The 24,697-nt window shown below is 40.6% G+C and overlaps 2 protein-coding genes across 2 annotated transcripts; one reads left to right on the forward strand and one right to left on the reverse strand.

The window, feature by feature from the left end:
* Positions 1-7,145: 7,145 nt before the first annotated feature.
* Positions 7,146-11,069, reverse strand: LOC124122822. The gene is made up of 3 exons (XM_046485970.2): positions 10,917-11,069; positions 8,675-8,911; positions 7,146-7,734 (listed from the first exon to the last, which is right to left on the reverse strand). Exons 1-3 carry the CDS (start codon positions 10,969-10,971, stop codon positions 7,379-7,381), a joined length of 648 nt encoding a protein of 215 aa, XP_046341926.2. The 5' UTR covers positions 10,972-11,069; the 3' UTR covers positions 7,146-7,378.
* A 967-nt stretch (positions 11,070-12,036) lies between these two features.
* Positions 12,037-14,511, forward strand: LOC124122831. The gene is made up of 3 exons (XM_046485978.2): positions 12,037-12,164; positions 13,150-13,386; positions 13,923-14,511. Exons 1-3 carry the CDS (start codon positions 12,110-12,112, stop codon positions 14,276-14,278), a joined length of 648 nt encoding a protein of 215 aa, XP_046341934.2. The 5' UTR covers positions 12,037-12,109; the 3' UTR covers positions 14,279-14,511.
* Positions 14,512-24,697: the final 10,186 nt, after the last annotated feature.

The following is a 24,697-nucleotide window of genomic DNA, read 5'->3' on the forward strand; positions in this document are numbered from 1 at the left end:
TATTTACAGATACTCCCCGCTTAGCACAGTATTTATGAAGAACATCTATCTTTTTCTGTAAATTTAGAAAACTATCTGCAAATATTACAACATCATCCGCAAATAGTAAAATAGTGGTCACTTCCCACAGAGCTGGGCAATCTCCCTGACTATACACTTGCTTTGAAGAATTTCAAAAGGCGTTTGATTCAGTTGACAGACTACTACTCATAACAAAGCTATTCAAATAAAATATCAGGAAATTTCTTAAAACAATATCATCACCATATAATTATATCTCTTGTAAAGAGAAAACTGGCATGGGCATTTCACAATCCGTTAACTCCAACATCGTGGTAAGATAAGGATTCATTTTGTCTCCCACATTATTTAATATATTCCTCAATGATCTTCCACATTATATCAAATATCATCCGCAAATAGTAAAATCGATAATGCCTGTACAACTTCGTCTACAAAAATTCCACTACAATCAGTGTTCACGATATCCTTCACAAGTTCGTCAATGTACAAGATAAAGAGGAGTGGTGATGATATACATCCCTGTCTTACACCTGCACTTGTATTGAATACATCAGTCATAGTATTTTACTACATCTTGCAGCTGCTTTTACATTTCCATATATACTTCTTAGTAGTGTACTTATCTTACCATGTATACCGAGCAACGTATATAAAAGTTTATTTCGATCCACGGTGTCAAATGTTTTTTTGAAGTCAACAAAAATACAGTAAAATTTTCCCCGCTTCCTTCTCATATATTTATTTGTCAGTGAATATAAAGTAAATATGTGATCAATCGTCGAGTAATCTTCTCTAAACCCTGCTTGGCATTCTGACAGTATCTGTTATGTGAAGACCCAAACGTTTATTCGAGATTCAATAATTGGTATGAATATTTTACTTATAATGTCTAACATGGCAATGCCTCTCTAGTTATTTGCGTTATCCTTCGAGCCGGATTTATGTAATGGGACAATAAGTCCAAGATTCCATGATTCCGGGAATTGACCTGTCTAAAACATGGTTAAAAAGACGTTTATAGAAGGGTGACAACAGGGAACAGGTTTCCTTCACAGCTTCTGTTGGGATCCCGTCATGTTCCGGTGATTTTCCAGTTTTCAAATGCTGTATAGCATATATTATTTCACCGTCTGATATTTCCCCACTGATCAGTTCATCGCAGTTTCCACAGTCATCACAGTCTACAGTCTTTATCAAAAGAGTGATTTGGTTCTACTTGCGGATTTAGAAGTTCTCACTAACTCACTAAAGTCTATAGCAATATTTCTTAATTGTTTTCCAAAATAATTTACAATCTTTACTTTTTGCAGCTTTTACAATTTCTTCAGAGACAGACATTTCATAATCAACTTTTTTTCTTCTACAAGTTTCTTTAAAACGTTTCTTGGCGTTTAAATACTCACTGCAATGTTCACTATCATTCGTATTCCTAAACCTATCTAGAAGGACATATTTGGTAAGTTTCAGTGTCTCGCATTCCCTATCAAACCAATGCGGCTGGTTTTGATGTAGTTTGTTTACATGAGGTCGTCTTGCTTCATGGTGTCCCATAATGGATATAAAGCTATTTTTGAATAGGTCTTGTAACATCTCCACAGCAGAGTCTAAATATGTTTTTAATCTATTATCAAATAATGTTGAAAAACGGTCAATGCAAGTGTTCATAAAGTTTGCAAACTCACCCCCACGAGCTTGGTCCCACCGAAATCTATCTATGCTGTGAAATGCGCATGCAGCATGAGCGCCTGCGGGGTGTGCTTGTTCACGTGATACATCATGTGATAAGGCTAAGTCGACTGTCAAGGGAAGATGATCAGATTCTGTTCTAGTTACTATTTTAAAGTTTTTAAAGCATTCATACATAGAAGAGGGCACAATACAATAATCTACGACACTATTACCTTCACGGCCAATAAACGTAAAAAAACCCTCTGCGTCTGAACCCGCTCTACCGGTTAGTATATGCATGTTCATGTTTACACACAGATCAAGTAACTGTTTACCTTGGGTATTAATAATACTGTCTTTGGACTTTCTTGGAATAGCAAAGTCATCATTTTCATAGTTTAACTCATCAATCGGGAGATAATCGACAGAGTCATCTTCTATGAAACCTTGTTCTAATCCTATACGAGCATTCATATCACCATAAATAGCTATTGCAGTACCTGGATATTCATTACACAGTGTACATTTGTATACAGTTTTGTCTCTAAGAGTTCTACACCAGTGCAGTCTCGCATATTAGCTGCTACTGTTGTTGCATCAGTCACATATACAAATCCCAGTATAATGGGAGGCCGGGGCAGTACGTTTGTTAGGAAGAAAACACAATCTGTCCATTCGTTGTGCAATCGGGTGAACAGCTGGTTGACAGACTTCCTTATATATACGGCGATTCCACCGCTATATCTGCCCACAGTACATTTGCGTTCTCGAACACACTGGTGACATTGATGGTCTGGGAAAATATGTTCAAAATCCGTGGTATGTTTGGCCCAAGCTTCTATAAAGGTAATGACATCGAAGGTTTTACACACAAAAAATTGTTTGGAGTTTTGAATAAAACCCATTTACATTCCATGTTATGAAGGATAATTTTATTTCCGGAATATATCTATCTTCATGTTTGGATTTAGTAGTGGATCTGCACGTATTTCTACTATGACACTACCCTCGACCACATTCCTATCTGGAATGCCCCGTGCTACTGTTACGCTCGCCAGATTGTCTCTCGGGGTGGCTGTCACCACGTCGTCTGCTAGCTCTGGGGTCCCGGATGTGGGAAGCTTCGTCGGGTGGGTCGGCGACGGGGGTGGCTTGCTGGCGGGTGTATCGTCGCTTTTCCATCGGGACGATGGTTTTCTTTTCCCAATCGTATTTGTAAGTCACATTATTCACCACCAGCTTGTCGTATGTAAGATAGCAATCGTCACCTTTGTCTCGATGTTCTTTCACGTACTCACAAAGAACCCGCCCCACATCTCTCACACTCTGTGTGTAATCCGGAGAGACACGGAACTTTCCATGTCGCTGCAGTGTGTTTCTGGCTGACTCATACACCTTTTCTTTTTCTTTGTAAAAGGAGAGCTTTACGATAATCGGACGTGGAGTCCGCTTAGTGGGTAATCTATGTGCTCTTTCAATATGTATATCCGCCGCCATTTCTCTAGGCATTTTCAGCTCATTTTTCATAAAGGTTCTCACTTTCTTCTCACTTTCATTCCAGTTTTCCCTTTTACCATCGTCCTCTATTCCAAAGAAGACTAAGTTTTCTCTACGTGATTGGGATTCTAGTTGTTCGAGTCGGTTCATTATCATATTATTTTCTTCTTCAAGTTTATCGACTACTGACCACATGTTATCCTGTTCTGATTTCAGTGCGTTTAGAGTTTTTTCAAAGTTGTCGAACTTACTATGCAAAGACCTCAGGTCTCTCTGTATATTCTACAGTATTACACCAACTTGTATACTGTCTTCATTTTCATGCTGTCTGTCCTGAGGTGCATTCAATAAGCCGTTTGGTGCCGAGGCGCCAGCGAGCGCTGGCGAGCACGTCCGAATATTTCCTAATGAACGAAACGCACGCTGAGAGCGCTTTCTAGCGCCTTCGCGCATACTGAGTAGGAGGAGGAGGCACGCCGTGGGACAAAGATGGCGGACTTGGACAAATGCGGGGCCTGTGAACATTAATTTTTCGACATGGAACAACTTGTTAGACATACACGCACTCACTGGTGAAGTTTGATACCAACACATTAGTGATTACATTTATTGGAAGACTTGTCACTTGTTAAAACCAGGAAAACCCAATTGTTTTAGCTGCATTTTGAAGCCCCTCGCAGCACGGAGTATTTTTCCTTGCAACCCATGTTAATTTCAGTACAGACAAAATCCTTTTCATGCGCCTGTTGGTGAACAAGATACATGTATAATAAAATTTGGTATGAAGTTGCAGTTTTGTCCTAATAACACTTATATGATTTCTTTTTGTAAACAATTGACATATATTATTATGCGATATAAACCTTCACTTGTCGAAACTCAAAGAAAACGTAAATTCAGATATTTTCATAGGTGTCTGTCTTCTCTTAAATAAATCTAAAATATTGCCATTTGTTCCTTTTTACTGCAGACTACACTATTCCAGCAATATCAGGGCGGCCTGTAAATAATCGATTTTGTACTTGACAACTTAACCAGAGGTTGATTTAGACAACGTCCCATGCCGTCGGGGAATTCGTTCACATTGACACATCGTTCGATTGCACCCAAACGTCCCCGGAGAGCGACCCATTCCCCGGGTGTCAGAGAAACTGACTTGTCTTTACCATCAAACAACCCTTATCGAGCTGATAAGGGCTAGGGTTAGCCATAAATTCTTACCTTTCCAAAGTGTATTCACTAATCCACTCCGGGTAATCAGATTAGAGTAATCTGTTTAAAAAGGTTTCTAAAAAAATATGTTTACTTTATTAACCGTTTTGTTATGTAGTTTATTGGAGTCTATAATCAGAATGAATTATCTAACTTTCGGTTTCCGGTTTCCGGAAACAGATTCCATTTGGTGTATCAGGCCAAAAAGTGATGACAATTATATGAATGGATCTATGAAAATCAGCGATGACACCAAGTGTTCTCGGAGAGGATTAGACTAACATCTCTTCTCTGAAATGAACCTATCGTACAGAAAAAAAACAGTTGTCCAGTTATCTTAATAAAAATATAATAAAAGGGAGCCCAGTGACTCTCTTCATTTTCAGATACTGCAGTAATCTAGACTTGCCAAGCATTATAGACTTGCATGGGCTGTATTTGATATATATTTGTATCAGGGTCTGTAAGACAGACTAGAAGAGGGTAAGCATGTCCTGCTCTACTGGTAGATATCCTTTCTTGCTCTCAGATTCATATGTTTTCCCACAAAAAAAAAATGACATCCATTATGGTAAGCAGTTTATGTCCTACTATCGATAAGGCACATTTCTTGATGAATGTAGATAAATACTCGCATGTGCCGATAATACAATAAGCATGACTACTGTTCGCCTAAACAAATACTGGTCATACACATACTGGCCATATACGTTGCTGTACCATGTTCTCCTCAACAAAAACTGGGCATATACGTGGCTGTACCATGTTCTCCTCAACAAATACTGGCCATATACGTGGCTGTACCATGTTCTCCTCAACAAATACTGGCCATATACGTGGCTGTACCATGTTCTCCTCAACAAATACTGGTCATATACGTGGCTGTACCATGTTCTCCTCAACAAATACTGGCCATATACGTGGCTGTACCATGTTCTCCTCAACAAATACTGGCCATATACGTGGCTGTACCATGTTCTCCTCAACAAATACTGGTCATATACGTGGCTGTACCATGTTCTCCTCAACAAATACTGGCCATATACGTGGCTGTACCATGTTCTCCTCAACAAATACTGGGCATATACGTGGCTGTACCATGTTCTCCTCAACAAAAACTGGGCATATACGTGGCTGTACCATGTTCTCCTCAACAAATACTGGCCATATACGTGGCTGTACCATGTTCTCCTCAACAAATACTGGCCATATACGTGGCTGTACCATGTTCACCTCAAAATACTGGCCATATATGTGGCTGTACCATGTTCTCCTTAACAAATACTGGCCTTATACGTGGCTGTACCATGTTCTCCTTAACAAATACTGGCCATATACGTTGCTGTACCATGTTCTCCTTAACAAATACTGGCCATACACGTGTCTGTACCATGTTCTCCTCAACAAATACTGGCCATATACGTGGCTGAACCATGTTTTCCTCAACAAATACTGGCCATATACGTGGCTGTACCATGTTCTCCTCAACGAATACTGGCCATATACGTGGCTGTACCATGTTCTCCTTCACAAATACTTGTCATACACGTGGCTGGACATCCCCGCAACAACTACTGGTCATACATGTGGCTGGACCATGTTCCCCTAAACAGCTACTGGTCATACACGATTGTGTATCATGTTTTCCTCCGCAAATACTGGCCATACACGATTGTGTACCATGTTCTTCTTTACAGATACTAGTCATACATGTGGCTGGACTATGTTCTACTTCACCAATACTGGTCATACGCGTGGCTGGACCATGTTCTCCTTCATAAATACTGGTCATCCATCCACGTGGCTGGACTTCCCCGCAACAACTACTGGTCATACATGTGGCAGGACCATGTTCTTTTTAACAAATACTGGTCATCCATCCACGTGGCTGGACCTCCCCGCAACAACTACTGGTCATACATGTGGCTGGACCATGTTCTTTTTAACAAATACTGGTCATATACGATTCTGTATCATGTTTTCCTTAACAAATACTGGACATATACGATTCTGTATCATGTTTTCCTTCGCAAGTAATGGTGACACACTTGGCTGGACCATGTTCTTCTCAACATTCTAGTCATCCACGATTGTGTACCATGTTTTCCTTCGGAAATACTGGACATGCACGTGGCTGGACCATGTTTTCCTTAAAACATACGACAATGTTCTCCTCAACACATACCAGTCATACACGTGGCTGGACCATGTTCTTCTTAACACATACAAGTCATACAAATACTGGTCATACACGATTGTGTACCAGGTGGGAATACTGGTCATACACGATTGTGTACCAGGTGGGTATACTGGTCATACACGATTGTGTACCAGGTGTGTATACTGGCCATACCCGATTGTACATGTGTACCAGGTGGGAATACTGGTCATACACGATTGTGTACCAGGTGGGAATACTGGTCATACACGATTGAGTACCAGGTGGGAATACTGATCATACACGATCGTGTACCAGGTTGGTATACTGGTCATACACGATTGTGTACCAGATGGGTATACTGGTCATACACGATTGTGTACCAGGTGTGTATACTGGTCATATACGTGACTAGACCATGTTCTCCTTTACAAATACTGGACATACACGATTATGTACCAGGTGTGTATACTGGCCATATGCGTGGCTAGACCACATTTTCCTTTACAAATACTGGTCATACTGCGATGACAACCGCCTCATATTTACGCCCTCTCCAATAAACGAAACACATTAACGAATATTATAGTATGTGTTCATGTATATTTTAGTATAAAAGTTGTAAACGTGTAACAAGACTTAATCATATGTCAACAAAGACAGTACATGAAAGTTCAATCACTGGATACAGACATCCTCAGTCAGAATACCGACTAACACTGTGTAGCAGGGAAATCCGCTTTGATCACACTAGGAAGTCCATCAAAATGTCTTAAAGCTTCAGTCATACTCTGGTGGATCCCACGCTCGCCAAGTTATTTAACTGAGCCACTTAACATAGGCAGAACAAAGACCTCTTCCGGCACGACCACCGGAACCGATGCTGCGGTTGATGCCGAAGTAGATGTCGTAGTTGGGGGAGCCGCCCTCGGAGTCCGACTGTCCGTTCAAGGCAAACAGTAAGTTAGTGTTGAGGAAATAGTTGAACTCTGCTCCCCAATTGTTCCAGATGACGAGGCCGTCGGCGATGATGACGCTGAGACGGTTGTAGATGATGTTGGGACGAGTCAGGAGAATACCTCCTTTGGGCGAGTTCATATCATTACCATAGATACGAAATGTAGAACCGGTTCCTTGTATTTCGGCGTCACGGGATGTGGTGCCACTGTCTCCACCTGTGATGATAAAGGACATAAAAGATGTAGGATATATGACACATGAAGCTTGAATCATGTCATGCTGAACTTAATAAGAGGTACATTTGGGAGCCATCTACTTTCACGAATATTATTGTAAATGCCCCTATATTCCCCCTGTTCTGCAATAAAATCATTGAACATCAAAGAAATCTATCAAAATATATCAATACATTACTAAATGAGTTCAGATAATCTCTGCATCCAGTGTTATTAATATATTGTACTCTTGTAACAGAGTGGGTGGTTCTTAGCACATATCGCACCGGAATATTGGTTAAAGCGGCGTAAAACCATACTCACTCACCCTGAGCAAATTAATTAATCTGAATCCTGATTATGACCTTATGTTTACGACAGAAACATGTATGATATATCATACATTAAGCTTGAATCATGTCATGTTGAACATAATAAGAGGGAAATTAAGGAGCAATCGACACACCTCAATTATTTGTGTAAATGTCCCTATATTTTCCCAATTCTACAATAAACTTACTGAACATCAAAGTACCATTCTAGATATATCAATTTATTACTAGATGAGTTGTGATAACCTCTGCATCCAACATTATTGGCATATTCTACCCTAGTACCACCGTGGGTAGTTCATAGCAAATAACCCACTGTGAATTGTTGGAACTGTGCTAAAAGCACCGTAAAAATCATATTCACTCACTCTGAGTAAATAAATGAATCTGAATCAACTAGTCATCAAAATAAATCCTGACTATGATCTATGTTTGTAAACGCCATACCCGTGTTCATTTACGAAACTTATGGACGTGAAATAACTGATAGCTTCTTCAACACTCGACCAGTCAAAATCAGGACTGATTAGTATTTATGATTGGGCCGGCCCATTAGTTTTGAATGCTATGGAATGTCACACAGAATATTGTCAAAAAGGATAAATTACCGTATCCATTGTTGGTGGGTGAGTCGCCGATGTTGAACACCCAGTCTGAAGGGTTGCTGAACCACATGTCAATCAGAACTTTATTCTTCCTGTTGGCTGACCCAGGAGCGCCAAAACTCAACTTGAGAACCCCCCTCTTCCCGCACGTGCCTGACCCATATAGCGATGTCTTCCAGGACAGGGAGCTGCTGGTGTTGATGGTCGTCCCTGACGTCAGGTCAACTGTGAAGTCATAGCCTGGGGACACATAATACATATATTGTGAGGATGGTGACAAAGTATAATTTACTTAGCTTGTTAATTCAAAAGGACAGACCATTTTACTGCTTTTCATCACCAACGTCAAATGGGTCGTGTGGGAGATTTTTATTTCGATTTACTGGTTAATAACCACGTTTATCATTTAACTTAAGCATTTATCCATGACATAAGCTTATGACATAAAAACATGTATGTCATACCCCAATGACATAAGTATGCAAATTAGATATGCAAATTAGATAACCGGAAGAGCGAGCGGTTTGATTTGAAACTATATATTATAAGTGAAGTTACACCAGAGATATAATCAGATTACACAGAATCGTTGTTGTTACCGTTATTAAAGTTTCAATTATTCTGCAAAAGTCTGTTCAAGTATTTTGTTTAAAATAATCCGAGGAACTTTTTTTCTCAGCGAATTGTTTATTTTGGTTTACATGGCTATGGAAAACATGTATCACTACGCACGATCTATACGTAAGATTTCGACAAGTTGCTGATGTTAATGTTTAATGCAATTATTCCTTAATTTGGAAGCAAACATGTGAAAATGATAAATAGAATTCATCACTCGTGTTTTTTAATATGGGAAATATCAACCTCGTCCCGTTAATCGGTATTTGCCTCGCCAAAGGCTCCGCAAATACCGATTAACTAAGACTCGGTTGATATTTCCCAGATTAAAAAACACTCGTGATGAATCCTCTATATATTTTAGTGTTTTAATGGATCATCGTAGGTCGTATTTAAGATCGCGCAAGGAGGGAAATAAATCAATATTTGAGCGAAAATACATTGTAGAGAATTAAGTGTTATTTTCGTCCAAGGGAGTCGCTGGTGTCATATCGTGGGAAGAAAAACTAAACTGAGGAGCAAAAGAAATTATACCTCTCAGTTGATTTTTTTATATGTTTGATTTTCAGTTGAAATATATTAGGATAGCGATTTTGTACCCAAATAATGAACTGTAGTGGCGCTTAGTCAACACTCTTCAACATGCAATGATTTCGAAACTTAAATAAAAAAATAAAAATATATTTTCGCATAATACACAATTGCTCATGGGTATCTGAGACATCTTATCTTTGAAATTCAACAAATTTGTTTGCTTTCTTCGGCACAAATTTATAACATTTAAAACATTGTGGGGGTCATGTGTTTGCAAATTCATTTCTTACCCCAGTCTTCATTGAACCAATATATTTTCAGACATAATTACTCAGCCACAGATTACTTTTTAAGACTGTTGCAGGAATTAGTGATGGTGAAATAGACATAATCAAACAGTTCTTCCGATTTTTATTTACATAAAAAACAAACTCGGTATACTTTCGTTTGTCCCTTAGTTTATGTTTTCACTGGGGTTAATGTTTACAAAAAAATGCTTACTTTTTTATGAAAATTGTGTGACTGGCGGGTGCGTCCTGGCAGGACATTTTCAGTGATCCATTTATATAATTTTCACCCCTATTTTGCATTGTACGCCAAAATGTCATTGACATTTATATTTACTAGCGGCCTACAGAGTGATAACAAACGTATAGTCAACAGCCTACAAATGACAGAATAATACATAATGGCAGTTATACATCGGAAATTTTTTACATTTTTGTTTTGTTTTGGTCGGGGTTGGGGGTGGGGGTGGGGGGTGGGGGGTGGGGGGTAGGGAGGGGGTAGGATGGGTGGCCCAGTCGTCTAAGGCGCCGCGATTCGCTGTGCAGAGTCGCGTCCCTTCGGCACACCAGGAACCTATGATTGTGGGTTCGAATCCCGGTTCGCCCCGATTATGTTTGCAGGTTAGTCAGCACCATACCCGTGCTCGTGGGTTTCACCGATGTGGTAAACGTCGGAGACCTTCATCACTTCGGGCTTTCCTTCCATATTAAACTGACACGCCATGATATAACTGAATACTGTTAAAAGCGGCGTTAAACCCAACTCACTCACTGACTCACTCACTCACTCAGAATATTTGGCTTACCTGCTACATAGCAAACGCAACAGAACGCTGCTATCAATGTCGATAGTTGAAGCATCGTGAATGAGATAATGTTGACTTCTGTCTCCGTCTGTGAGTGAATACATTGATACTGCGCCCGCACTATATACTTCTCCTCACACACTCTCAGCCAATAGCAGCAGTACTACGCGACGTCATCCCGGATACCTATTGCCAGGTCAAACAGTCAATTGATTGACAAGAGGCGTTGCTATGACGCTGTGGATGAGAAGGCGGATTTACGTCAATAGCTTCAGGGTTTGGGAATATGACTAACTTCGTCATAACCTAGATTCCAGGCGAACTTAACAAAAACATATCCGGTAACACTACACGTGTTTCATATTTGTTATTCATGGTTGGAGTTAGATTGCGAAATTTCTTTTTTAATAAACATATTTTTTCATGAAATATAATTGAAATAATGAGAAATTTCGATTTAAAAAATACACGTATGCTACCAAAGTGGTACTATTAGGCTTTCGTAGCATAGCATTGGGGACGAGAATACAGCATATTTGTTGCCTGTGATTAACATTAATCTTCGACCCAGTCGATTTTCGTAGCATTTGTGGGTATTAATGGGTTTTCGATTAGCGGAAATTCTAACATTTGAGGCACGATTCCGAATACTTAAAAACATCCTCGTGTTTTTTTATCTCCTAATATTTCCCTGGGGCAAGAAGATGATGCCATACACTGGAACATGGGTATACAGATAATATGGACATCGTTGTCTTATTTACGATTTACGAAAAACAGTTTGATGCGAATAAAAACTATTTTATTTCATAAAAAAAACATGTTTGTTCTTTAATGTCACAAGGAGTTTCGAACTCTAGCTCCAAAGATGAATAAAACGTATCTATCAAACAATTGTAGTTCGACCGGATATGTTTTTGTTTTGCTTCCTTGGAATCGAGGTTACGACGAAGTTTGTCAAACAAGCACGATCACAAGAGTCCCCTGTCTTCCCCTCATTCTCTTTTCACAGCGTCACAGCTAGCACCTCTTGTCAATCAAAAGACTGTTTACCTGACACAGGTATCCGGGATGACGTCGCGTAGTACTGCTGCTATTGGCTGAGAGTGTGTGAGGAGAAGTATATAGTGCGGGTGCAGTATCAATGTATTCACTCACAGACGGAGACAGAAGTCAGCATTATCTCATTCACGATGCTTCAACTATCGACATTGATAGCAGCGTTCTGTTGCGTTTGCTATGTAGCAGGTAAGCCAAATACTCTGATGTTTATCCGTCATATTTTATCATTTTTAGTTATAAGCTGTCGGCTGTCGGCTGTTATCAATCACTTTGTAAACTACTAGTAAATAGTGGATGTCAACGCCAGAAAATAATCTCGATTATCTGTCGAAACAGATACGTTTGAGCATAAAACGCAAAATAGGGGTGAAAATTATGTAAATGGATCACTTAAAATCAGTTTGTCCTGCCCGTTAGAAGCAGGTATTCTTTGAGCGATAAATAAGCGCCAGCACAGTTCATTATTTGGGTATAATGTCTCTAACGTAAGATATTTGCAACTTAAAATCAAACATGATAAAATAAGCTGAGAAGTATAGTTTCTTTCGCCCCACGGTTTAGTTATTACACCCACGATAGGACAACACCAGCGACTCTCCTGGATGGAACTGACATTTAATTCTCTACCATGTATTTTCGAACAAAGGTTAAAGTTTTACCCTTGTTCAATTTTAAATACGTTTCATGATGACGCATCTCACATAAATGGTTATTAACCTGTAAATCAAAATAAAACCTTCTATACGACCCATTTGACAATGTATTTTCGCTCAGATACTGATTAATTTCCCTCCTTGCTCGATCTTAGATACCTCCCATGATGATGCATCAAAATAATAAAACATACATGGTTATTACCCTGTAAATCGAAATAAAACCTTCTATACGACCCATTTGGCAATGTATTTTCGCTCACATATTGATTAATTTCCCTCCTTGCTCGATCTTAAATACGCCCCACGATGATGCATCAAAATAATAAAACATAAAAATTTACATGTTTATTAACCTGTAAATCGAAATAAAACCTTCTATACGACCCATTTGACGTTGATGATGAAAAGATAGATACAATTTATGTGGTCTGTTCTTTGGAACATATACGAAACTGACAAGCTCAGTAATTGTATTGTGTCACCATCCTCACAATATATGTATTATGTGTCCCCAGGCTATGACTTCACAGTTGACCTGACGTCAGGCACGACCATCAACACCAGCAGTTCCCTGTCCTGGAAGACATCGCTATATGGGTCAGGCACGTGCGGGAAGAGGGGCGTTCTCAAGTTGAGTTTTGGCGCTCCTGGGTCAGCCAACAGGAAGAATAAAGTTCTTATTGACATGTGGTTCAGCAACCCTTCAGGCTGGGTGTTCAACATCGGCGACTCACCCACCAACAATGGATATGGTAATTTATCTTTTAGTGATAATATTGTGTGTGACATTATAATAATTAATCCTCATTTTGAACATTTTGAGTGAGTTTGCATTGAAGAATGTATCAGTTATGACACGTTCATAATTTTCGTGAACGAGACTCGCACGGGTATGGCGTTAACAAACATAGGTTATAATCAGGATTCAGATTTAAGTATTTGCTCAGAGTGAGTGAGTGAGTGAGTGAGTATGGTTTTATGCCGCTTTTACCAATATTCCGGTGCGATGTGTGCTGATGACCACCCATGCTGGTACAAGAGTACAGTATATTGATAACACTGGATGCAGAGATTATCAGAACTCATTTAGTAATGTATTGATATATTTTGATAGACGTCTTTAAAGTTCAATGTTGTCATTGCAGAACAGGGGGAATATAGGTGCATTTACAATAATATTCGTGGAAGTAGATGGCTCCCAAATGTACCTCTTATTATGTTCAACGTGACATGATTCAAGCGTCATGTGTCATATATCCTACATCTTTTATGTCCTTTATCATCACAGGTGGAGACAGTGGCACCACATCCCGTGACGCCGAAATACAAGGAACCGGTTCTACATTTCGTATCTATGGTAATGATATGAACTCGCCCAAAGGAGGTATTCTCCTGACTCGTCCCAACATCATCTACAACCGTCTCAGCGTCATCATCGCCGACGGCCTCGTCATCTGGAACAATTGGGGAGCAGAGTTCAACTATTTCCTCAACACTAACTTACTGTTTGCCTTGAACGGACAGTCGGACTCCGAGGGCGGCTCCCCCAACTACGACATCTACTTCGGCATCAACCGCAGCATCGGTTCCGGTGGTCGTGCCGGAAAAGGTCTTTGTTTTGCCTATGTTAAGTGGCTCAGTTAAATAACTTGGCGAGCGTGGGATCCACCAGAGTATGACTGAAGCTTTAAGACATTTTGATGGACTTCCTAGTGTGATCAAAGCGGATTTCCCAGCTACACAGTGTTAGTCGGTATTCCGACTGAGGATGTCTGTATCCAGTGATTGAATTTTCATGTACTGTCTTTGTTGACATATGATTTAGTCTTGTTACATGTTTACAACTTTTATACTAAAATATACATGAACACATACTATAATATTCGTTAATGTGTTTCGTTTATTGGAGAGGGCGTAAATATGAGGCGGTTGTCATCGCAGTACACCCACGTGTCTGACATAACAGGGTGAGTCGAACCGTGTGACTAGCGTCTGTAATTGTTAATATGTTGCTCTGACATACATGACCAGTAATGTAAGGGTTAACGTGGTACCGGTAGAGTTAACTTTGTACTTCCTCTAAGCACCGATGTATATGACCCACCTGGTACACAATCGTGTATGACCAGTATTTGCTAAGAAAAACATGGTACACAATCGTGTATGACTGGTATTTGTATGACTGGTATATGTTAAGGAAGACATTGTCCGACCACGTGTATGGCTGGTATTTGTTGAGGAGAACATGGTCCAGCCATGTGTATGGCCAGTGACCACTACGTGCCCACACGTATAACCTGTATACCTACGTATGTGGCCAGTATACCCACGTATTTATCCAGTATTTGTTAAGGAGACATGGTCCAGACACGTGTCTGACTAATATTTCTTAAGGAAAACGTGATGCAGACACGCGCATGACCAGAATACCCACGTGTGTGACCAGTATACCAACGTATGTGACCAGTATACCCACGTATATGACCAGCATACCCATGTGTCTGACCAGTATACCCACGTGTATGACCAGTATACCCACGTCTATGACCAGTATACCCACGTTTATGACCAGTATACCCACGTATATGACCAGTATACCCACGTGTATAAGAAGTATACCCAATTGTATGACCAGTATACCCACATATATGACCAGTATACCCACATATATGACCAGTAAACCCACGTATATAACCAGTATACCCAATTGTATGACCAGTATACCTACGTATGCGACCAGTATACCCACGTGTAATACCAGTTTACCAACGTATGTGACCAGTATACCCACGTCTATGACCAGTATACCCTCGTGTATGGCCAGTATACCCACATATGGCCAGTATACCCACGTGTATGACCAGTATACCCACATATATGACCAGTATACCCACGTGTATGACCAGTATACCCACGTGTATGATCAGCATACCTACGTGTATGGCCAGTATACCCACGTACGTGACCAACATACATACGAATATGACCACTATACCCACGTATATGACCAGTATACCCACGAATGTGACCAGTATATCCACGTTTTATGACAAGTATACCCGCGTTTGTGACCAGTATACCCACGTATGTGGCCAATATATACACGGATGTGACCACTATACCAACTTTTTTGACCAATATACACACGAATGAGACCGCTATACCCACGTATATAACCATTATACCCACGTATGTAACCAGTATACCCACGTGGATCACCAGTATACCCACGTATGTGACCAATACAGTCACGTTTATTACCAGTATACCCACGTATATGACCAGCATACCCACGTGTATGACCAGAACACCAACGTATTTGACTAGTGTACCCACGTATGTGACCAGTATACCCACGTGTATGACAGTAAACCACATGTATGACCAGTATACCCAGGTATAGTATGACCAGTATACAGATGTATATGACCAGTATACCCACGTATATGACCAGTTTACCCAAATGTAGAACCAGCATACCCACGTGTATGACCAGTATACCCATGTATATGACCAGTATACCCATGTATGTGACCAGTATACCCACGTGTATGACCAGTATACCCACGTATGTGACCAGTATACCCACGTGTATGACCAGTATACCCACGTATATTACCAGTAAACCCACGTGTATGATCAGTATACCAACGTATGTGACCAGTATACCAACGTATATGACCAGTATACCCACGTGTATGACCAGTATACCCACGTATATGACCAGTATACCCACGTGTATGATCAGAATACCCACATGTATGGCCAGTATACCCACGTATGGCCAGTATACCCACGTGTATGACCAGTCTTATTAGTTGGATTAAATTTAGAGTCCGAGTTCGCTCTGATTATTTATCTGACACGCGATCAGATAACTGAAACACCTTTTTTAAACGGCCTTACACCATATTGTACCACGACATAAAAGAATGTCGATTGTAAATGGTCTAAATGAGATTAACGTTAGGTGTCAAGTTCTTTAATCTACCTCAATATCAACATGACATTACATAAATAAATAATGAGTTTGATTACATCGATCTATCGATAATCCACACATCTATGAATAATTATATCAATGGGTGTCCATGACCAATTATGTACGTGTACGTGTACGTTAGATATGGGAACTGTCGAACACTATCTGATGTTTTGGTCACTCACTGCTACATTGCACATGTCAATCACTGGTATATTGCACATGTCAATCACTGGTACATTGCACATGTCAATCACTGCTACATTGCACATGTCAATCACTGCTACATTGCACATGTCACTCACTGCTACATTGCACATGTCAATCACTGGTACATTGCACATGTCACTCACTGCTACATTGCACATGTCAATCACTGGTACATTGCACATGTCAATCACTGGTACATTGCACATGTCAATCACTAGTACATTGCACATGTCAATCACTGGTACATTGCACACGAACCTTGCCATAAAAGCTATAAAAATAGCGGGTGGTGGTGCTTCTTGTTGGACTTAGAAGCTCAAGAAGCGAAAAAGCTGTGAAAATGTTATTAATAGATCACTGAAAATCAGTGATGATACAAGGTGTTCACGAATAGGACAAGCATGTCTTGCTCTAGCGGTAGCACCTGCCACTCACATAAAAAGTATGTATTGTTGCCTGACGCCGCTCAGCAGTACTCCTGTCATGAGACGACGTCCTGTAAACAAGGCAGACAAACAAGTGACGGACAGAAAATCAAGTGATACAATGGCACATGTACTGAGTTTGTTCAAACATTACACAACATGATAACTTTGAATTACGTCTGCTGTGTACGAATGCAAACATTTGGCTGCTTATAAATGAAAACAACGTTTAAGAAACATGTTATTTTGAAACATATTGGGGGCAGTTTTATTATCTCCGCGCAAACATTTCTTTACGAAGTTAGAGGGAGTGTCTCACATCTCAGTGTTGTCAGAGCTCACACGTATTCGGTCCCATTTGGCCTGGGTGGTCAAATTCAGTTTTAAAACATCATATGTACCATGTATCATTTAGTTTACCTTTAACACATCACAGTAAATCGTATTTAAAACGAACCTAAAGTGAAGCCCTTTTTCCTCTAAACTCTCATCATACCCTCCACAGTGTTCAGAGGGCACGGGTGGCCCAGTCGTCTAAGGCGACGCGATTCGCTGTGCAGAGTTGCGTCCCTTGGGCACGCCAGAAACCTATGATGGTGGGTGCGGATCCCGGTTCGCCCCGATTATGTTTCTCGGTTGGTCAGCACCATACCCGTGCTCGTAGGTTTCATCGAAGTGGTAAACGTCTAAGACATGCATCACTTCGGGCTTTCCTCCCACATTAAGCTGGCACGCCGTGATATAACTGGAATAATGTTAAAAGCGGCGTTAAACCCAACTCACTCACTCACTCACTTTCCTCCCACTTTAAGCTGACACGCCGCGATATAACTGTTAAAAGCGGCGTTAAACCCAACTTACTCACTTCACAGTGTTTAGTACCGCCGACTTGGTCATGGGTGTCAAAATCGGCTTAAACGTCACAGATGTATCATCAAATATGTTAACATCTTAAGAATAGTTACATATTTACCTAAGTGCAGCTTTGTAATGTCACAGTTTATCGTATTTTAAACGATCCCACCCTTTAAGGTGAAGCACTTCTCCTGTATTTTCTGAAGAAACTTTGTCACAAGTACTTGGCCCTAAATGGCCACTTTTCCCTCTAAACTCACAACATTTTCTGTCACGTGTTTGTTCCGCCTTTGCCAAAATTAGCAATGACTTCATAGACTTAAATGTAATTGAACGTTGTATTAATCAACTCAAACTTTAAGGCGGAAATCTTAATTCATATGTGAAACAAAATATATACTAACACAATAAGCAATACCCCAACCGTGAATCACGGGTGCATAGTCTGTTATGCGATTTCGACTATATCATGAGCATGTGTTTATGAATCACTATCAAATAATAATGATACCAGGTATTTGCGAAAAGGTTACAAACACATGCAACGGCATGTCAATTCTCCACCTAAAAAAACCCACGGAAACTAGTCAAAATACGTCATTTTTGTCACTGATGCGTCCAATTGGAAATGTCCTTCAAATGTTCAACTTTCCTTACTCAACCATTAGTTTTGTTCTACATCTAACTCTGACACGCCGTGATATAACTGGAATACTGTTAAAAGCGGCGTGAAACCCAACTCACTCGCTTACTCTCTTTATTGAGCGTGTCGCATAAATGGCCACTGATAATGAATTTGACCAAACCTTCTTTTTGAAGTTTATTCGGAAATTGCTCTACGCCGCACACAGCAATATTTCAGCTATATGATGGCGGTCTGTATATAATCGAGTCCCTACCAGAAAATCCAGTGTTAGACATCATGAGCATCGATCCAGCAATTGGGATACGATGACATTCATTAACCAATACAGCGAGCCTGACCAGCCGATCTCGTTAGTCGCCTCTTACGACAAGCATAGTCGCCTTCTACAACAAGCATGGGTTGCTGAAGACCTATTCTACCTTGTCGAGGTTGGCAGACACAAAATTGCTGACTGCTTTAGTTCATGGATTTCATGTATAGTGGCAGCGACACGAGGTAGCGGCAGAGGTAGAAGTTGTGGTGGGCGTGGGCGGGAAGGCGGCGGGACGGCGGGGCGGCGGAGGTAGTGGTGGTGATGGTAGTGGTAGAAAAATTTAAGCTGACGGCTCTCGAGATGTCTGCAAGTGTTTAGTTTTACAAGCCGGTCATTGCATAATACGGACCCTACGTTGTGAGAGTGAGAGAGAGAGAGAGAGAGGGGGGGGGGGGGGGGGGGGGGGGGGAAATTCAATACTAATATACTTGAATTCTTTATTCAGTACAATACATGCCACAGGCCCTTTGTACAAAATGTACGACATATTTATGGCAACAGTCACAATGATAAGATACGTATTCTTTCTTCTTTAACATGATACAGATATTAATCGATATTACTAATGAGCTTTGTGTTTGATGTAGATAGAAGAATATTAAACTCATGGACATTTAGGTGTAAATAATATTATAAAGGAACATGGAGATGGCGTAGGTGAGTATATGCAGGGCACACTAGCAGAAAATGAAACTCGTCTTCTATTTGGCCAAATTGACATAGTTTGCAAAAATCTTTCTTTACGAGGGGTGTTAGGTTTTCTACCAATTTCTATTTCTAGTCAGTGTGCACTGCATCTAAACCTTGACATGCATGACCGGAATTTACTGACGGTTACACAATACAAATATTCTTCACACTTCAACGTCCATCAAGAATGACATGTTGGAGCTATAACATAAACTTCTGTGCCGTAGTTGTTGAAAATTGTCTTTCAAACGTTGCAATAACATCAAAGTTATTACCTTTCCATTACCGTGTGATTGTGATAACCAAACATGATATAATTAATGTATGTTCATTCATCTGGACTTAGTTGGACTTAGTGTAGTTGTTAAAGCGCTCGCTCGTCACGCTGAAGGCCGGGTCCCAACATGGGTACAGTGTAGGAAGCCAATTTCTGGTGCTCCCCCACTGAAAGCTTTGTTAAACCATACTCACTCATTCTATAGGGACTGCTGAAGGTAGCAATATCAAATGTTAAACTTGACAGCATGAAAGGTAAATAATATGATGTACTAATTGGCACGTATCACATATAGCGTCAATATCACTAAACAAATGTCACGGTTGTGACACTATATCTAAAGTTGTTGTTGTTGTTGTTGTTGTTGTTGTTGTTGTTGTTGTTGCATTAAGTGTTTAAGAGGTGGCCTTCTGCCTAAGCAATTTCGGCTGACCTGTCCCTCTTTGGGACTCATGTGTGTGAGTAGGGTACACATATCTATTGTGAGTTTGGTGTTCACATAATTTCTGTTTTTGTATTGATATGATTTCTATTTTCTTATATTGATATGATTTCATTTCTATCCTTGGCTGCTCTGTTTATATGATCTCTCAGAAATAGAGTTAGTTTGGCCTTCGCTATTGCATCTCTTGGCTTTAGGAGATCTATGACAGATAGCGGATCTAACTGCAATTCTTGTTTTAACCAAGCCCGGGCTGGGGCATGGTCTTGACATTCTAGTAACACGTGAGCAATGGTTTCAGCCTGATTGCAAGATGAACAAACCTTGTCATAGTGCTTTTTGTGACCGAGTCTGATATTACAATTTCAGTTTTCCTTTCATTTGAGTATGAGTTTGGCTTTTGTTGGACCTTGGGTTGAATTTTGTATAGCCATCTGCCGATCTTCCTTACGTCCCATTGTGCTTGCCATCTTTCTGCTATGGAGGTTTTGATTTTGATTTTATCTCTAGTTTACTAAAGGGAATAGGCTGTATATCCGCTTTGTCTAGAGCTAGGTTCGGCAATGAGTCTGCTTTTTCATTTTCATGAATATCTATGTGAGAGGGGATCCAACACAGCTCCACCTGTTGCCCTTGGTCCGATAGTTTTGTATATTCGTATAGAATATTGTTGACTGTGTTTGGCCTGGAGTTTGAGTTTCTGCCACTGATGGCTTGAAGTGGACTTAGCGAGTCTGATAGGACGACTGCCTTTGCTTCCGGAAGTTCCGGTATGAGTTTGAGTGCATGATGAATTGCCTCCAATTCAGCCGTGAATACTGATCGATGACCATCAGGCAGGCGAACTGAATGCTTTGGGTTAGGAGCTGTGGATATGGATCCCGTAACCAGCACTGTTGTTGATAGGATTCTTGGATCTATCAGTGTATATATATAAGTGCCCAGCTGTCCCAGGTATGTTTAATTTTAGTGATAGCTACTGATCGTTGTAGGGTTGGATTTTCTTTTTTAGTGACGTCTGATGTTACAGCAGTGTCAACTTTGGGAGTTTTTAAAGTCCAGGGAGGGTGTAACCCTTTGTAGTGACTTTCTGGAGGCTGAATGTCATCACAGTTGTGACTTCGAATGAGTTCACGTACTAATATCCCAAGTGAAGGATTTTTTCGAGCTAGGGCTTCATCTCGAATGTTTTTGTCTTGCCATATCATTTTAACCAAAGGGTTTGATGTTCGTCCCCAGAACGATAATATTGCCTGCTCTCTTCTTAGTTTCAATGGGAGTTCTCTCGTTTCTACTTGTAGTGCTTCTAGTGAGGTGCCTGTTGCTGCGCCTGTGGCCAGCATTAGGGCTTTGTATTGTATTCTGTCTAGGCGCCTCAAGACAGTATTTGATGCTGAATGAAAGGCCTCACAACCATAGTCAATTTTTGATCTGATAAGAGATTTGTAGAGGTCCAGCTGAGTGTACATCGATCTGCCCCAAGATGTGCCTGAAATTGCCCGTAATACGTTCAGGTCTTTTTGACATCTGTTTTCCACATATTCTATATGTTTGCGCCAATTGAGGTGTTGATCAAGGATCACCCCAAGAAATATTGCACATTTTTCGAATTTGATTGGTTTGCCTTTTATGGAGACACTGGGTATCATGGCATCTTTCCCCCGGCGTTTGAATAGAATTCCAACAGTTTTTTCACTTGAAAGGGTGAATCCCCATTTATTGCACCATTGATCTACTCCGTCCAGGACTGACTGGAGTTTTTTTTCTGATTTGTGAAATATCTCTGTGCTTTACCCATATTGCTCCGTCATCTGCGAATTTGGAAGTTTGGGTAGGAGAGTTGACATGGTCAAAAAGATCATTGATCATGCTATTAAACAGGGTTGGGCTTATAATGCTGCCTTGTGGCGTGCCATTGTCTAGTGCCATAGGATCAGATCGATTGTTCCCTATTTCAACTGATAGCGACCTGTCTTGCAGGAAGCTGTCTATGAAGTTTGCCATGTTCCCTTCTTCTCCATTTTGTGCTAGTTTTGAGAGGCGTCTGTCATGCCATACCATGTAGAAGGCTTTGCTGAAGTCCAGAAATACTGCGGCTAGGTATTGTTTAAGTGAGCTTTTTTTATTTCATTTTCCAGTCTTAAAATAAGATCTAGAATCGTCTATGAGTTGTCTTACTTTTGTCCTGGCTGCTCGGACTTGATTTAGGCTGATTTATCCCTTTTTGACCTATTTAGGGCTTTCTTTCTAACTCTCCTAGCTTTTGCGATTTCCCTGGTTCCACCATGGTACCGGAGTTTTGCCAGTTCAACCGTTGCAATAACATCGAAATAAATACCTGTACATTACCGGGTGATTGTGATAACCTAACATGATATAATTAATGTATGTTCATTCATCTGGACTTAGTTGGACTTAGCGTAGCTGTTAAAGCGCTCGCTCGTCACGCTGAAGGCCGGGTCCCAACATGGGTACAGTGTAGGAAGCCAATTTCTGGTGCTCCCCCGCTGTGATATTGCTGAAACATTACTGAAGGCTTCGTTAAACCATACTCAATCATTCTATAGGGACTGCTGAAGGTAGCAATATAAAATGTTAAACTTGACAGCTTGAAAGGTAAATAATATGATGTACTAATTGGCACGTATCACATATAGCGTCAATATCACTGAACAAATGCCACGGTCTGTTCCTATTTATTGGATAATCCAGGTCAAAACACACAATCTCGTTACGGCGATAATCTCGTCAGTTCATTCATCCATTAATCCAGGTGACAACTCTGCAACAACGCATCTCTCAACTCCGTAGTTTTTACATTAAATAGCGGATCTCCCTTCTCAGTGAGGGGCTGCTGCTTGACCGACGCGTGATGATCAAAGGTCAGACGGAGACGTCACGGCCGTGAACAGCGATTAGGAGCAGACGAGACAAATGATGTCAGACGGCTGAATACATATTCACCCATGACGCGATACACGTCTGGAGAATATTTATCTGCTGTGACATTATTGGATTACAATGTGATGACAGTAGTATAAGTATTTGTTTGTTTCACCATCTTCATTCATTCGAGAGAACCACCGAGAGAAGAAAGTTGAGAAAATAATTTAGTATCTGAGATAGACTTGTATCCACAGTGACTCCATTAAAGCAGACAATCCACGCTGTAATCTGGATCCAACTGACGAGGTATGTTTGCCCGTGAACAGAACTCATTTATTGCTATTCAACATTTATCCGAACATGCTAAATTAGATATTTGTCCAAAACGGTGCGTTAGGACCATGTTATGACCCACTCAGAAGCTAAATTCATGTAGTTATTCCACGAAATGATTTATTGCACACCTTCTAAATAGTGTGTTCTTCTTAACAGCGCCTTGATCTACCATACTTGCACACCATGGCCCCCGATATCACACAAGTGGATATTGCTACCACCCACCCCATCGACATCCGGGTACCACCGACCCTCGTCGCAGATCCTGCCATCTTGGACCACTTCCCTGAGCTGTTCCAGCGAAAACAAGATCGCCTGACATGTTGTCACTTCCCGTCACGTGACAGCACGTGCAGAAGCAGTCCAAAGACGGACAAAAGCTACCCGGTCGAGCACTTGACCAACTGTGACAATGTTTTATATGGTGATACGTCAAATTATAATACGGATATGTCAGTATGTGGCAGGGGAGAAGCAGACGATCTGTTTGACTCCGAGTACGTGCTTCCCGACAACTGTCAGTGGTGGCAGCAAATGGACGATCTCTCATTTGAAACGCCACCTTGTGATTTTAATGTGGTGGATCTGCCTCACTTTGGGGACAGTCTGAATTATTCGAATCTTTGGGAAGATGTGGACACCTTTGTCAGTGTAGTTGATGCCATCGATTATGACGTCATACAGGAACGTGTATTACACGAGTCCGTTTATTGTCTAGACACGAGGAGGACAACAGTGTGGGGTCTAGACATTATCTGGGAGGAAGAGGAATAGCATTCCCTGCGAAGAAATATACATTGATATTTTTTAATAATATTTGCTTCATTTTAATAAAACATCGTTGAAACGTGAAATCGATTCCTTATCGTCTTTAAGAATTTTACAGACTCGTATGCACATGAAAACGACAAAACTCTTTCCATATGTACGATTTTGAATACAACATGAGTATGTGTTTGTTACTCCAACTGTGATGATACCAGGTCTTCGAGAAAAGGTAA

This window comes from Haliotis rufescens, unplaced genomic scaffold, assembly GCF_023055435.1.
Source record: "Haliotis rufescens isolate VD_foot unplaced genomic scaffold, xgHalRufe1.0.p SCAF_3, whole genome shotgun sequence".
NCBI classification, from domain to species: domain Eukaryota; kingdom Metazoa; phylum Mollusca; class Gastropoda; order Lepetellida; family Haliotidae; genus Haliotis; species Haliotis rufescens.